Genomic DNA, 14,012 nt, shown 5'->3' with positions numbered 1-14,012 from the left:
GAAACGTCTGCATTGTAAAGAAAAAGTATTACTCGTGTTGAGCTTTAAGTAGCAACCAGTTGAAGAAAAAACAAAAAAGAAATTCTTTCCAACTACGTGAAGTTCCCTTGTCTCATTTTTAAGGTTTAGGGGAAAATAACCCCATTCCACCAAAGAGGCTGAGAATCAGATTGAAGCAGTCAGGAAGGTCTGCAGGTCTTACTGGAGACAAAAGGTAATCTCCAGTAGTTTTTCATAAGATCAGAATTTCACCCATAGATTCTAATGTTTGAAAAGATCCTGATGACTCTGTTGTGTGACAGTCTGAATCACACAGACAGTGGAGTGAAAAGGCCAGAATGCCGCAGGGAAAACGCGCAAATCTGGAGATCTGGAAATCTCAGTAGACACTAGTGACTTAGAAAGCAGGGTTGTCTTGTTCCACTACTTTCATGAAGCCCCACAAGTATTATCCAGTTTAAAGCTGTCTTCATATTTTGAATGTCACAGGAAAACATAAAAATGAAGGATTATTTGGCTTTACTGTTATTTAATAAATTAAGAACCATAATACAGCTTTGCAAGTGATTAATGTGGAAACTCCTTTGGCAGGGAATTGATAAAATAATCTAGACAGAACAGTGAAACTGACTGTATCAAGTTTTCCCTTTTTCCTACAAAAACCCCAATCTCACAAGCACTGTTCAGAAACTATAAAGACTTTCTTACGAGCTTTTTCTTGTATGTTGTAATGAGATGACATAATTGTTTTTATATGGATATAAGTTCCTTGGATAAACTTTGAGTAGCTTTATTGGCCCTTTTCATATTAGATGTGAGCAAAACAACTTCATGTTGAGCAGAAGAATGAGAAGTATAAGGTTTTAACCCAGGTCCTGAATACAGCCCATTATTGTTGTCTGTTTAAACAAAAGTTTGCCAGTGCTAAGGGAAAACAAACAAAAACGTTTCCAGTGCTTCTTCTGAAAAGGCGAAAAAGGCAATAGCCAATGTCACTGCAATCAGAAAAAAGGTGTTTCTGTCAGATAAGGCACCAAGAGCACATTCCTCACTAAATCTCTCCCTGAGATGCATAGCCTGTGTACTGCCATTACTAACCCCTTGCTCTGTAGTCTCTCTGTATATATGTCTAATTTATCAGTTTCTTGTAGATTGTCAGCAGCCTGCTGCCTCCATACCGCCACACGGCTCACAACTAGCCAGGGGGCCAGATTGCCAGACTGTCAGGTAAACTCTGCTAACTCTCTTCTCTTTGCACATAGCTGCATGCACGCCTGCCACCCCCCTCCTCTTCCTCACACAGAAGCTCTTCACTTTTCTATAACAGCAAACTTTTAACAGCTTGAGGTACAGTGGTAATTTTTGCAGTGACAGTACAAACATGAGTCACAGCATTCGTGTGCTTGTTTCCCTGTAAAAATATGGAAAAAATGCAAAGCTGGATCTTGCAGCCCTCATTAGATATTTTTATGCAGTTTCTAAATGATGCCAAAATAGTAATGATTTTAGTTTGTTGCTAGAAAGATTTACTTAAATGGGAGACTTTTAATTTCAGGGGTAGGTGTAGGCTTCCCTTTTGTAAGGTGGCATTTTAAAGACATTTTTGAGATTTTAGCGGACACTTTCAAGTTCTCCCTGATTGGAAACTCAGACCCAACAGAATCAGTTTTTAATCTTGTTTTTAAAAGTAAACTCCTGGTGTCCTTGCTCACAGGTGGAACAAAGGCCAAGTTATGCTTCTGGGATGGCTGAGTTAATCAAGGCACAACCTCAAACCTAAGCAAAGCAAAATGACATTACAATAATTTTCTTTATCTGTTCATGGTACATTCTGTGCAGATATTTATTTATGTCTGTGCTCTCATTTGAAATAGGTTACATTTTTAGGCCTTTGCTTGAACTGTAGTGACCAAGTTAGTGCCTCTCTTTTATTGCCTACAAAATGGAAGTATTATTATCTTCTTTACTATGTAAGAGTAATATGAAAATTTTACTGAGAAGTTGGTGTAAACTCATTATAACTGAAAAGTGTCATTTGCTGATTTGCAGTTTAGATTTTTACAGCTCACTGAAAAAAAATTGCAAGTTACATTTAAAATCCTTAAAATGCCAGTAAAGTGATGCTGCTGTATTTTAGATGTTACAGCAATTTGAGATTATCATTAAGTGCTTTGGATCAACGAGTCTTACTTTAACCCCTTTTAATTTACTGTCACAAACTAAAGTCTATTCTGTTCCTTCCAGAGCGACTCTCTTAGTGGAGAATATGCTCTACTACCATCCCTTTCTAAATTCTAACAAACAATTGCTTCTGTAATTTTAAAACTTCTTCTCAGAATGGAAAACCTACCTGATTTGCTACTGGTGTACGTTTATTTATCTGCAAGCATTACCTTCTTCTAATAATTAAAAATATGGTTAATATTTTAAAAACTTCAGGTCAGTCATCCTACAAACAACACACACCTTACACACTAAGGTGAAAAATTTACTTTCAGATAGCTGTTGTTTTTACCACTAAATTGATACTTGTCTGGTGAAGTCAAAACAACACTGTTTTTGATATATTCACACTGCTGCCTTGCTTGCCTCAGCCACATTACCTGCCCAGCCTTGTAAAGCCGTGAAGTGGAACAATAGATTTAAACCTAATCAGCACAATGGCACAAGTTGTTGAGTTCTTTAAATAAGGTAATTGGAATCTGGACTAAAATTTGAGGGCATTTAAGGAACCAGTTGGACTTACTGAGGTTTGGATTTTCTAAATGCAGCAGAGAAGGAAAACAGGAGCTTGTCCCACCCTTCCTTGTCCTCTGACTGTCCCTATTGGGATGGCACATATGATTTACACCACAGGGTGATGCCAAATGAGGCTAATGAAAGCTCTGCCCAGCCCTGAAGTCACCCATTTTAGGAGAGAGCTGGGCTTATTTTTTAAAGTCTCCAATGCAATTCTTGCAGTAATGTGACCTCTCAGTGGCACTTCGCTCAGGACTAAACAAGAGCTTGTTAAGGCTTGTGGTTCACACAGATGTTTTCCACATCCTGCGATGTCTAATCGTGCTCAAACCAGTTAATATGCCTGACCATAAGGCAGGTAGATTCACAGATTTCCCTCATTCATTATCTATACTATGGTTTTTAAGTGGGACTTGTATAACTCTGGCCTTTTTGTAATTGTGGTTCCAGTGCATAGGCTTTGGTAAATCTCACTAGATAAGCTACGCAGTTTCAAGCCAAATGAGACTCCAGGGCAGATCTAGTCAATTTGTTTTAGCTGTACATTGGTCTTTTTGCTTGAATCTGCATGTTTCAACTGAAACTTGGTTGGAGAACTTGCCTTAAGAGATCTTTTTAAGTAAACTGATGCAACAATGCGTGAAAATCTTGCTCTGCCTTCCACTCATCACCTCAGTTTCTAGGTCCAGGGATATGGGGCAAGCAACCAAATCCAGGCCTGCCCGGAAAATTACTGGGTGCTGTTCCCCCTTCCCAGCACCTGTAGCTCTACCTGTCTAATACCTGGACAAGACTAAAATATTGCCATTATCCAATATTAAAAAGAGTGTGTCTGTCTTTGGATTGTATTCAGGTTTCTGTTGAATACAGTGAAAACCTTACTTTCATTATCAGAGGCCAAAACTCTAGACCCAAATTATCTATTAATAAAAAAACAAACCACAACTCCCCAATGCCTCAAAATAAATTAATATTGCCTTTTAATATGAAATAATGCTTTTATTTATATAAAGTAGGAAATAAATTTAAAATAAGGTAAAATATGCAACCTAATGCATGCAAAACTTTTGCAATCTGAAGATATCATCGGTCTGTTAATGTTTTCCTTTGCTGATTTGTTACAGTTACAATCAATGCCACACAATGTTGCATGTAAATGACATTTTTAAGACAGAACAGAGTGCTTACAAACACTGAAGGGCTTTGCACACTATTTTCCAGGAAATTTTAGAAATACATGATTAGCATTTTGAGTGCTAGGGAAAAAAATAAAAGAGCTGCATGAAGCCAGACAATAATACTAACACAAAAAATTGCACAGGCTTTATTCATCAATTGAATGAATTCATCCCCAAATGATACAGGCATTTAAAGAGATGTTTACAAAAATGTCTGTGAAAACCAAGTGTGTTAAAAAGTACACATATCCCATGGGGTGATTGTGACAATGTTCTTCCTTTTTCTCTGTTTATAGTCAAAAACTCAGGTCCTTCCATGTCTCTCTCTTGCTTTGTGTTATTAATCTCCCCTGCCATCCTCTGCTGTCTGTGACTGTCAGTGTGTCTGATAGCTCAGCTCCAGGACCTGCTGCCACCAGCACCTCTACTGCCATAAAAAGCACATTGAATGCCGTGTGTCACTGCTGATTCTGGTGTATTTTTAGTTTATGTATTGCTACAGTAATCTGCATTAATGAACTGGATGAATTGTGTTTCTGAGGAGAGGAAGGTAAAACAGCAGAGTTTTAGAAAAAAATTTAAATCTATTGGAGCTGCAGGTGATGTGGTTATATATGTTGCTATAAAGGTGCCTGATAGCCTTGCAATTTTATTTTCCTCTTCCTAATGCCCCTAATAGTTATTATTTGTTGAAAAAGAAACAATAAAACAAATTTTTCTTTTTCTTCTGTGCACAGAAGTGTGCTTGTATTTCAAAGTAAGAAGCAATGCAGAATTACCAGGAAGAGAAAATTAATATAATTCTAATCTGAGCATAGCCTGGGATAATTTGTATTAGTCTTTACTGTCATGGCTGTCTTTGTACTGAAGGTCATGCCATAATGTTATTATAATTGTTTCTATTTGTGTAGAGGAGAATCTTATGTGTCTCAAAGAGGTTCTTGCAGGCCACTGCTGTACGTAACTCATTGTAACTACAGCCATTTCCTCACCAGCTCTCTCCCTCAGAGTATGAGCATCTTTTGTTGCTTATTTTTAAAGTTAGGAAGGAAGCCCCAAAAGACAAACACATCTCTGCTAACAAGCAAGGAATGTGTGTGTTGAGTTTCTGTTCCTCTCTGGCAATTATAGGAGTCCCATTTAAAAAGAAACAAGGCAGCAAGGGAGAAGAGTAAGCCAGTCTTTGTAGGGTCATGTAATTACCTCCTTGTTTATCTTCCCCAAATGTGATGGTAAGATTCTAATTCAGTTTTCTGTCTCTGAAGGAATTAAGGCTAGGGCTTCTCCTAAGCCTGTCTTGAAAACTTAGGAGGTGCTGAAGCCAGGAGCTGGGTCTTGATGAGTGGATAAGTTTGAGAGTAAATACAGACCTTTTGGGTCAATCTGCAGTCCCTCCTGTTCATTGGTGTGGAGCAGGCAAAGATCTCAATAAGATCTCTCTGTGGATGCTGTATCTGCATCTGCATGTGGCAGAATATGGCAGAGGGAAAGGATAGATATGGCCATGGAAAGAATTACTTAGAGAAGGAAGGTTTGATGTGTTGTCAGGGTGTTTGATTAAACAAGTCCAGCTACTAAAGCTTCAAGAAAATATTTTAGATTAAATATTTTAGATTAAATATTTATGCCTAGGTGCTTAGATTTAGACTAAATCAATATATAAACTGAGGTGTCATAGTCCATAACACTACACACTTTGAGACTGAGCTATTAAACAGCTGAGCACAAAACAAAACTTGTGAGATCCTGAGCTTCTATAGCCCCCTTCACCACCCATTTTTCAATCAAGAAACTCATCTTCAGGAGCATTAATAGGAAACAGAATCTAACTTAAGACATGCAATTCTATGATCTTCAAATAAGCCCAGAGCTGCTCCTGCTGAATACTTGTGTATTTGTGGTCAAAACCTCCCAGATTTCTCTGATTTGGAAATGTAGACATTGCCATCAAGTTACTTAATGGTGGTGGTGCACACTCCTTTCTTTCTTCAGTCAAACACAACGTCATCCCTTTGTTTCCTTAAGTAAATGCTATATGTGGAGACTAAAGACATTTTCAGTACCACTGGCATTTCCAGTAGCAGTTTTCCAAATACCTCTGGCATTTCAAATTGATTCATTTCCAGCAACAGGCTAATTGCATTCCTTCAGCCAGTACTCCAATAGTCTGTGCTGCAGAGATAATATGTAAAAGCACGGTTTCTAAAGAAGGAAAACAGAAAAGGCAAATTCTCTTGAAGACAGAGACATAAATGATGGTGCTTTATCATATATCACTCTGTTGAGCTTGGAATAACTTCAACGCTGTAGAACATTTGAAGCATTAGGAAAAAAACCTCTTCCCAGACTCATTAAAGAACTGGGATTTGTGGTATTTTTTTCCTTTTTTTTTTTCCCCTCTCTTTATAAACAACATTTTCTTGCATTTTGTTTTGGTATCTTGTTTTTCTACGGCTCTTCACCAAGAAGTGGGGTGTGTTTGTGTTAGTTACCCCTTTTCTTTGCTTCTACTCCAGCCCCTGGAAGCTGGTTCAGACCTCTCTGTGCTATATGCCAGTGAATGCTATAAATGCACTTTAGAGTCTTAACAGGTGAATGCTGTTATCAGACATATTGTGCATGAAAAACGGTCAAATGACAGAAGTATATGAGGGAATGAAGAGAATTCAAACAGCACAAACCCCAAAAGAAAACAAAACATTAGAAATCCCCACACTTTGGGAGTGTAAATTATAAAATATGTAGTGGTTAAGGGGCCTGATGAAGAAAACTACACTGTATTTGTACAAAAGGACTAGTAAATAGGTCAAGATCAGTAAGACATCATATTTTCACAAAGCTATGAAACCTGATTTCCAGCCTGGCATTGTCCTTCATTTCAAACAGTGAATCAGCTGCATATAGAAAATCTTTAATACTCACGTAAAGATGGCACCTGCATCTTGTCCTTCAAATTCACTCCCCCATTTCACAGATGCATTTTTTCTCCACACAGCCTTTGTCATCCCAGCATGCAAACAGCAGTTTTGTACAGGAACTGTGAAGTGGGATATCTGGGCCACGTCACAAATGCATCCAAGTGTCCCTGACTTGCTGTGCACTGAGAGTTTTCTTTGTGTATACTGTGTGTCTGAGGATATGGATTTAGAGATGAGGCTTCATCCCCTTTAAAAGTTTGTTTCCAGCCCTGTACTATTTACATGCTTGTAAAAAGTTTGCCTTGTATTTTAAGCACTTTTTCTCTTTTTAATTTTCAGTCCTAATGCTCTTCCAGAAGAGCAGCCACATTCCAGCTCTCAGTGTGCCCCTCTCAACTGTCTCTCTAAGCCTCCTCCTTACCCCTAATCTTCATATGCAACGTAAGAGAAAATGCAAACAGAGTGGAGTTCATGCAACAAAGGTTGGGATTGTTCCCAGCAAGCGGGTAGACAATCCTGCCTTGTTGCTGCATTGGCAAGTCTGGATTCATATCCCCTGCTCTGGCAACTGAGGGAAGGTTGAGAAGAAGAACACAAAGCACAGAGCCCAACCTATCAAGAAGACTTTTTATGGTTCCTCTGGTTGTACTCAAACTGTGCTATCACAACTGAAGTGTAGTGAAATTTAGCATCTCGACAAAAATGTTCCTCCCAGCTGCTTGGCTTTACCTCTGAAATGATGAGAGACTTAAGCCAATGTTAAAAAAATATGTTACAAAAATCCTACCCTCACATCCTCTAAGTTCAGCCATAGGAATCAGTTCAAATTTCCTTTTGTCTTCAAAGGTGTGATATTTATTTCTTACTTTATTTGCACCAGAATTTTGTGTTTATAAAATATGGTCCTTTTTTTTTTTTTGTGAGAGTTGTATTTAACTAATTTTATTTTTTAAATCCAAGCAGAAATAGCTTCAGAGAAGAATGACTGTGTTAATATTAAAAAGAGGCTTGTTGCATTGGCCAGCACATGGCCAATTCTTATTGCACAAAAATGTTGGAAATGGGTTGAATTGGAATGTTAACAATGACTGTATATTTTGCTGCTGCACTGATATTGTTTATGCACTTGTTTTTTCAATTCCTATTACACTAGCTTCTGGTTTTGTTCTAGCTCTTCACTGAAAGATAATTATTAAGCCTAAGAAGGAGATGAAAGGATAATGTACTGATTTGTTTTCAGTTGTTTGCTTGCATTGTAATTATACTTTTCGCATCATGAATTGGTGCTGTTTTTTGGGATTACTTTCTATTTGGTATCTGAGAAAGAAAATCTAAAATAAGTAAAATGCTGTGTGCTAATTAAAAACATTCTTTCCTCCCGCTCCCATATTCAGGATCCTAGCTCGAGGCCTTACCAGGAAAGGCTAGTATGAATGGGGAAGTCGTGTGCATTTCGTGTGAAGTATTCTGTGGTGAAAGGACTCATGCAGGTAGGGTTGATGGTGTGGATCAAAGTCAGCAGGACTTTACTGTAGTGCATTTTTTCCTTGCCAAAAATCAACAGACACAGAACCTTAGCTCATGTCAGTTTATGACAAATACTCAGGTGATCAACACTACGCAGACTCTATCGCAACAGTGCACAGTGTTCCTAGTTAAAGATTCTTTCCTGTAAAAGCTGAGTAAGCCTGTTTTTTCTTAAAAGCAGTGAGTTTCAGAACAGAGTCAAGGATAGAGCAATTTATTTTGCACAGTACCTGTCAACAAGGCAAGCACCTATGGTTTCCCACCTGGTCATCAGCTAGAGAAACAAGTCTGCAATGCTGCCTACCTGCCTACTTGTTGGTAACTAGCAGGCTCCTTGTTTTGTTAGGTGGCCTTAATTTATTTACAGAAGAGAGGCTTAGATATTTCCACGTCTTTATTCCTTCTCTGCAGCACATCCATGACCTACGAGTGGGAAACACAGTACAGCCTAAGGTATGGGGCAGCTGGGGAAAAAAAAATTGCTGCAGGTGTGGCTGGAACAATATTTTCAAATTCTGCCTGAATCTGAGAAAATGAAGTCAGTTTTGTTAGTAACAGTGCTTACCAAATGTTACAATTCACAAAACATCAGCAGAGGAAAGAATCGGTGACCACTCAGTGTGCCTAACAAAACATTACTACCATAGTACCAAGAACAAAGGTGCTGTAAATAGAAATATTTTATGTCATCAACAGCGTCTGTCGTGTAACCTTGGCAAAGCAGCTAAGCTATTGTAACAAAACACAGAGATAGAGAAAATAGGAACAAACTGATACCCAGTCCTGATCAGATCAAACAGATAACACTCAGCAGTGTTTTGACTTTGGTTTCCATGGGGTTCACGTGATTCTTCTCATATACCTTTACATCGCTATTCAGTATCATATTTAACCTGCCTGTTGTCTTGTCACAGAAGGGTCAAGTGAAACCCTGTTCAGCTCTATCATGATGTCTGACACTGAGTTTAGCTGCTATTTTGATTTTAAAAAAAAACAAACCCACAGTATTTTCTCTGAGGCAAACTCAGCTTTCAAAAAGCATCTCCAGATTCCTGATCTTGTCCGATTGGTGTATGGATATCTGCATCCAACAAAGACAGCTACTGTATATTGTTAATAAGAGAAGGAATTTGCATAGCACTTTGAATACAGTTACCACTGACTGCACTTGGAATAGTTTTTCCTATTTTCATATCTAAATCAAAGGCATTTTCCAAAAATTTAGTTAAACAGTCATTCAGTGAAATACGTTTCCTTTCTGTATAGATACAAATTTATTGGGGGGGGGGGGAAAAATGGTATCAAGACAGTTTAGAAACATATGCATGCCCACGTGGATCAAGAGTTATAAAAGAACATTCAGTGGTATAGAAGTTGTGGCCCTGTTTTATAGAAATACATTATTTTATTCTCTTAAGTTTTAAATTTTTAATTTCTAAGTTTTCAATTTACATTTTTTTATATGTAATAAAATGTAAGTGTTGGAAATGTAAGAGAACTAGAAACAAACCAACTTCAATGTGCAAACGGTTGTAGTTATTGCATTGTAAGTTACAAAACTATGTGGGACAATTTTTGTCAGTTAAGCACTATAAAATAAAATAAAATACATACCTTGAACTTAAGATGAAAACCTCTTCTTTGTTATATACTGATTGATAACATAAAATTTTGTGAGAGATTTTGTAGGAAATATTTACATGCAGACAAAACCAGAAGCAAAAGCCTGGGATTTTTTTAAGGGTTGCAAAAGATTACATTTTTCCCATTTAAACATAGCTTATGTTGTGTTGATATCTACTCTGATTTTTAAGGATTAATAAAAAATTATACATATATTTGTAATGGTTGAGTATACTTCGAAACACTACTATGTGTTCTGCTCATTAAGGAAGAAATTCAAATTCTGCTCTGACTTTTGTGTCTGAAACACAGCTTTTTTTTCTGTTTGATGGCCTTGAAATTTCTTTGGATTTGAAGTAGCCTACTCAAAATAGGGTCATTTAGGTCAAAATAGGGGCATTTTGGTTTGGCTTTTATTTTCTGATGTAGTGAAAAATTATTCCTTGTTCAGTGAATGACCTGCTTCTGGAAATGAAGTTTATAGGAAATGTGTGAGGAAAAAAAGAATAGGTAAAAAAATCAAAGGGAGAAAAACATGAAAAATAAATTGTAAAATGTAATAGTATGGAAAAATATATTTTCTATCAGTCAGAACATATATGGAGGTTTTACAGAAAGAGGACATATAACCATTTTTCATGCTAATTGTATAGAATTTTCTAAATGGAGGCAACAGTGATATTCTTTCTGATTGATCTGATTGACAGGTTGGCATCTCTGTGCTTTCTCTATCCACATTTTTCACAGTAAATTCATGTAATCATAGCTATACTGCAGAGTTCATAGAATGAAACTCTAATTAACGCTGCAAGTTTTGATGCCAAGTTGATTTTCAGTTTGTTTTTTATTTTAAAGAGATTATGAAGTTGTTTAAGTCATTTGCCATATTAATGTGTGTACATAAAGGAGATTATGTTATGAAATATAACCTCAGTTATGAAATATGACCTCACCTATGAAGGCTGCTCACCATACTTATGCTGGACATACTTAAGTAAGCTGTTAGTAAAATCTGACCCAGTCCTTATCCCACTGGGAATGACACCCGGAGTCTGGGCCCTAATTTTGGTACCAACCTTGTCGTTCATCCTGCGATGCCAAAGTCAATAGCTGTGCTGCCAACTCCACTTAAAGCTGGATTGATCATCATCATAAGGTGTAGATTACATCAGCCTTTCTGAGGTCTGTTCCTTTCTTTGGCAGAAGATGCATATCCACTGAGGTTACAGTAAATTTCTTTCTTTTCTTCCTCGGAAATCTTCGTTTGAGAATGGCAGGGACTGATGTTTTACCTTTGAAGTATGATAATTGCTATAGTTACCTCTTTAAAAATTCCAGTCATCACTTATTCTTCAGTTTTCATTTGCTGTGTATGCAGTGAGTCTGAAAGGGATATATACTATTCAGATGTTTTTTAACCATTAAGGGTTTTTTTTAGTGTAATTAAGCATCCTGAGGAAAAGAAATAAAAAGCAATTGCCTTTCGCCTTCAGTCACAAATGCATCAAAATATGCAATGGAAAATGTGTGCATGACATTGTTAACATTGTGTAGCTTCTCCATATCTGTAACTAAGCTAGAAAATTCTTATTTCTTGTGTGATATGCATATTCCTCTTGCTAGAAGGGCAAGAGAACTATCACAGAGAGTCTGTATCTTTCATTTGGAGGTGCACAGCTTAAATCCTTATTGGTTTTTAATCTGTTTCCTGTGGAGTTCTTGAAAATCCCTTTTGTAAAATGTAATGCTAACCAAATGACAAACTGACAGAGGAAAAATCCAATATTTCATTACTGGAGTTAATGTGCGGGCAGACTCTGGGTGATAGAGCCTTGTATTTCAAAAATGTCTTTCTACAAAGCTTTCTATTTGTTTTGTTTATCATGATCTGCTGTACAAGAGTGGATAAGAGTGTATGTTTTTTCTCAGTGTTATATTAATCTGAGTTTTTATTGAATATGTGGTTACTTGATTTCAAAAATATTTTGGAAAATCAATAAACAGAAGCATTTGATAAAAGTTTCAAGTAGACTGGCTTGCTAGCTAGTTGGTATTTTAACAGCTATGAACAAGAAATAGGAGTAATCTAGCTTATTTTATTATTATTTCTCCTGTTCACAGATACGGCTATGTGTGCTATGCCAGTGGTTAAATTAAGTCCATTTTATTACTTATTGCCCTATTGATTTTCAGCCCTGTGGTTTGACTGTTAAAGGGTTAATTAACTTGATCCTTTGTAAACAATTAAAAAAAAAAAGAAAACCGATGTTTTGTGACTTTTGTAATCTATTGAATGTTTCCATTTGCATGATGTTCTGTATTTAATGAACCATACAGATTGCTGTGTTCCTTTCAAAAGAGTTTTAGCATTGGTGGAGTTTGTGACAAACACAAATTTGTATACTGTATGTTTACTGCTGTAATAACTCAGCTACTCCTATGTTGAATTGACATTATGTTGTCCTGCCTTCTTGGGGTTAAATGATGAAGTGTTTCTAGGTGGTGAAGAATATAAAAGTATATATGTTCATTTGCTAAAGACTGAGTATTGGAAACTCTTCTTGTTGTTACTTTATGCTAAAAGCAAAAAAGTTAAATAATTCTTGTTTCCAAAAATGCATCATTTATTTTTAAAATCGAAGTAATTCCCATGTTAACTTTTCCTTGTCCTTGTAGACAATCCTAGATTAATACCTTGTGAGGGATTCATAAAGTCTGTGCTTGTACATGTGTAATATGATCATGCAGTCAAATGGTTGGGAAAAACACTCTAGTGCTGAAGAAAATAATTAAACGAAGCCGATATACGATTCTTACATCTTTATGTTCCAATTAAAATTACAGTGTAATGCATAACTGTTCCAGTGAATAAACTGGCCATTTTTGTTCATTTAACACCATTCTGTCTGGTCTACTTCTATTCACAGCAGTTTGCAGTGCTTTGACTTGGCTTAGACTTTCACAATTATTTAATTCTTCGAGATCAATGATTGTAAGTTTAAAAGGTATCAAGCAGGGAAATCAACATTAAAGGAAAAGGGAATCAGAATTAAAGCCAAGGTGCTTCCCCTGTTTTCTGAGTTTGAGGCAGATACTAAAATACTGATTCCCCATACAGTGTTTCCAGCAGATTTGAGTGATCTCTGAAATGCTGCTATACCTGCATAAACTTTCAGGACAAGAATTCTCTGTAAGATGCAAATCTCCATCCTCAGGGGATGTGGAAGCAAAAGAAGAGCTGAAGTCAGTATAAAATTGGTTTGGGAATGCTGGACCATACCTGCTTTTTTACAGTAAGAAACATCCTCTTCCCTTGTGGAAGAACCGTGCTCTGAAAGCAAAGAGGTGAAAATCCCCCCACAAGGATCCAGGAGCTCAGCCCTGGCAGGAAGGTGGCTGCTGCAGCTCCTCCAGTGAACCTTGTTGTTCACAGGTCCCTGAGGGGTAGAAAATGTCCAGCTTTTAGAAATGGCCCAGGAAGATTCTGGAGGAAGGATTGCATCTCCAAGCCTGCTGTGATATTTGACTCAATGGAAACTGTTGGACAGCTGGGTTGGTTTTTGGCTGGCTGGGGGGGTGCTTTGGCTAGTAACATGAATTGTGCATGGTGACAGAAATGGAGTCCAAGAGCTGTTATTTGTCTAGGTTCTTCCCACTTGTCTCTTTTCTTCCTTTTTCTCACCTAGCAGGGGTTGTTCTCCCAGGTTATCTCTGCTCATTGCAGAAATGCCTTGGGGCAACAGTTTTCCATAATCATTTAGCAGAAGTGTGATTGCTAGAAGTTTTTACACTGAAAGATCTTCTCCTTTAATTTTGAATTGAGAGTTTCTGTGAGTTGAAAAAGAAGGGGAAAGCAGACTTCTCATCTTCAGCTAGTTTGAAAGCAGTTTCACAGAGGACTACCCCTCGTGAGAATGTTCTCATTTCAAAGTTGATGTGAGAAGCTTCTAACCGGTATTGCTCCTTCCCCTTCCTCTGTGTCATCCCTTCAACTGGTCCTGTGCAGCACTCTGAGAGGAAATGGTAT

The 14,012-nt window shown here is 37.3% G+C and overlaps 1 protein-coding gene across 7 annotated transcripts in view; it reads left to right on the top strand.

Annotated features, from left to right (window-relative positions):
- Positions 1 to 12,880, top strand: part of BICD1 (BICD cargo adaptor 1) — a 169,841-nt gene extending 156,961 nt beyond the window's left edge. For 2 of the 7 annotated variants that reach the window (XM_042051288.1, XM_042051292.1), the window contains 2 exons: positions 1,152 to 1,227; positions 7,175 to 7,276. In XM_042051288.1, the coding sequence (XP_041907222.1) occupies positions 1,152 to 1,227; positions 7,175 to 7,262 (164 nt within the window). In that variant the 3' untranslated portion in view covers positions 7,263 to 7,276. Of the gene's footprint in view, positions 1 to 1,141; positions 1,228 to 7,174 lie in introns of all 7 variants that reach the window. The other 5 variants (XM_042051290.1, XM_042051291.1, XM_042051287.1 and 2 more) reach the window with 3 other exon arrangements.
- Positions 12,881 to 14,012: the final 1,132 nt, after the last annotated feature.

This window comes from Corvus kubaryi, unplaced genomic scaffold, assembly GCF_017639235.1.
Source record: "Corvus kubaryi isolate FWS band 111438036 unplaced genomic scaffold, C.kubaryi_AGA036_p1.0 74, whole genome shotgun sequence".
Classification (NCBI taxonomy): Eukaryota; Metazoa; Chordata; class Aves; order Passeriformes; family Corvidae; genus Corvus; species Corvus kubaryi.
The sequence above is the reverse complement of the archived record's forward strand: the minus strand, read 5'-3'. Positions and strand labels throughout refer to the sequence as shown.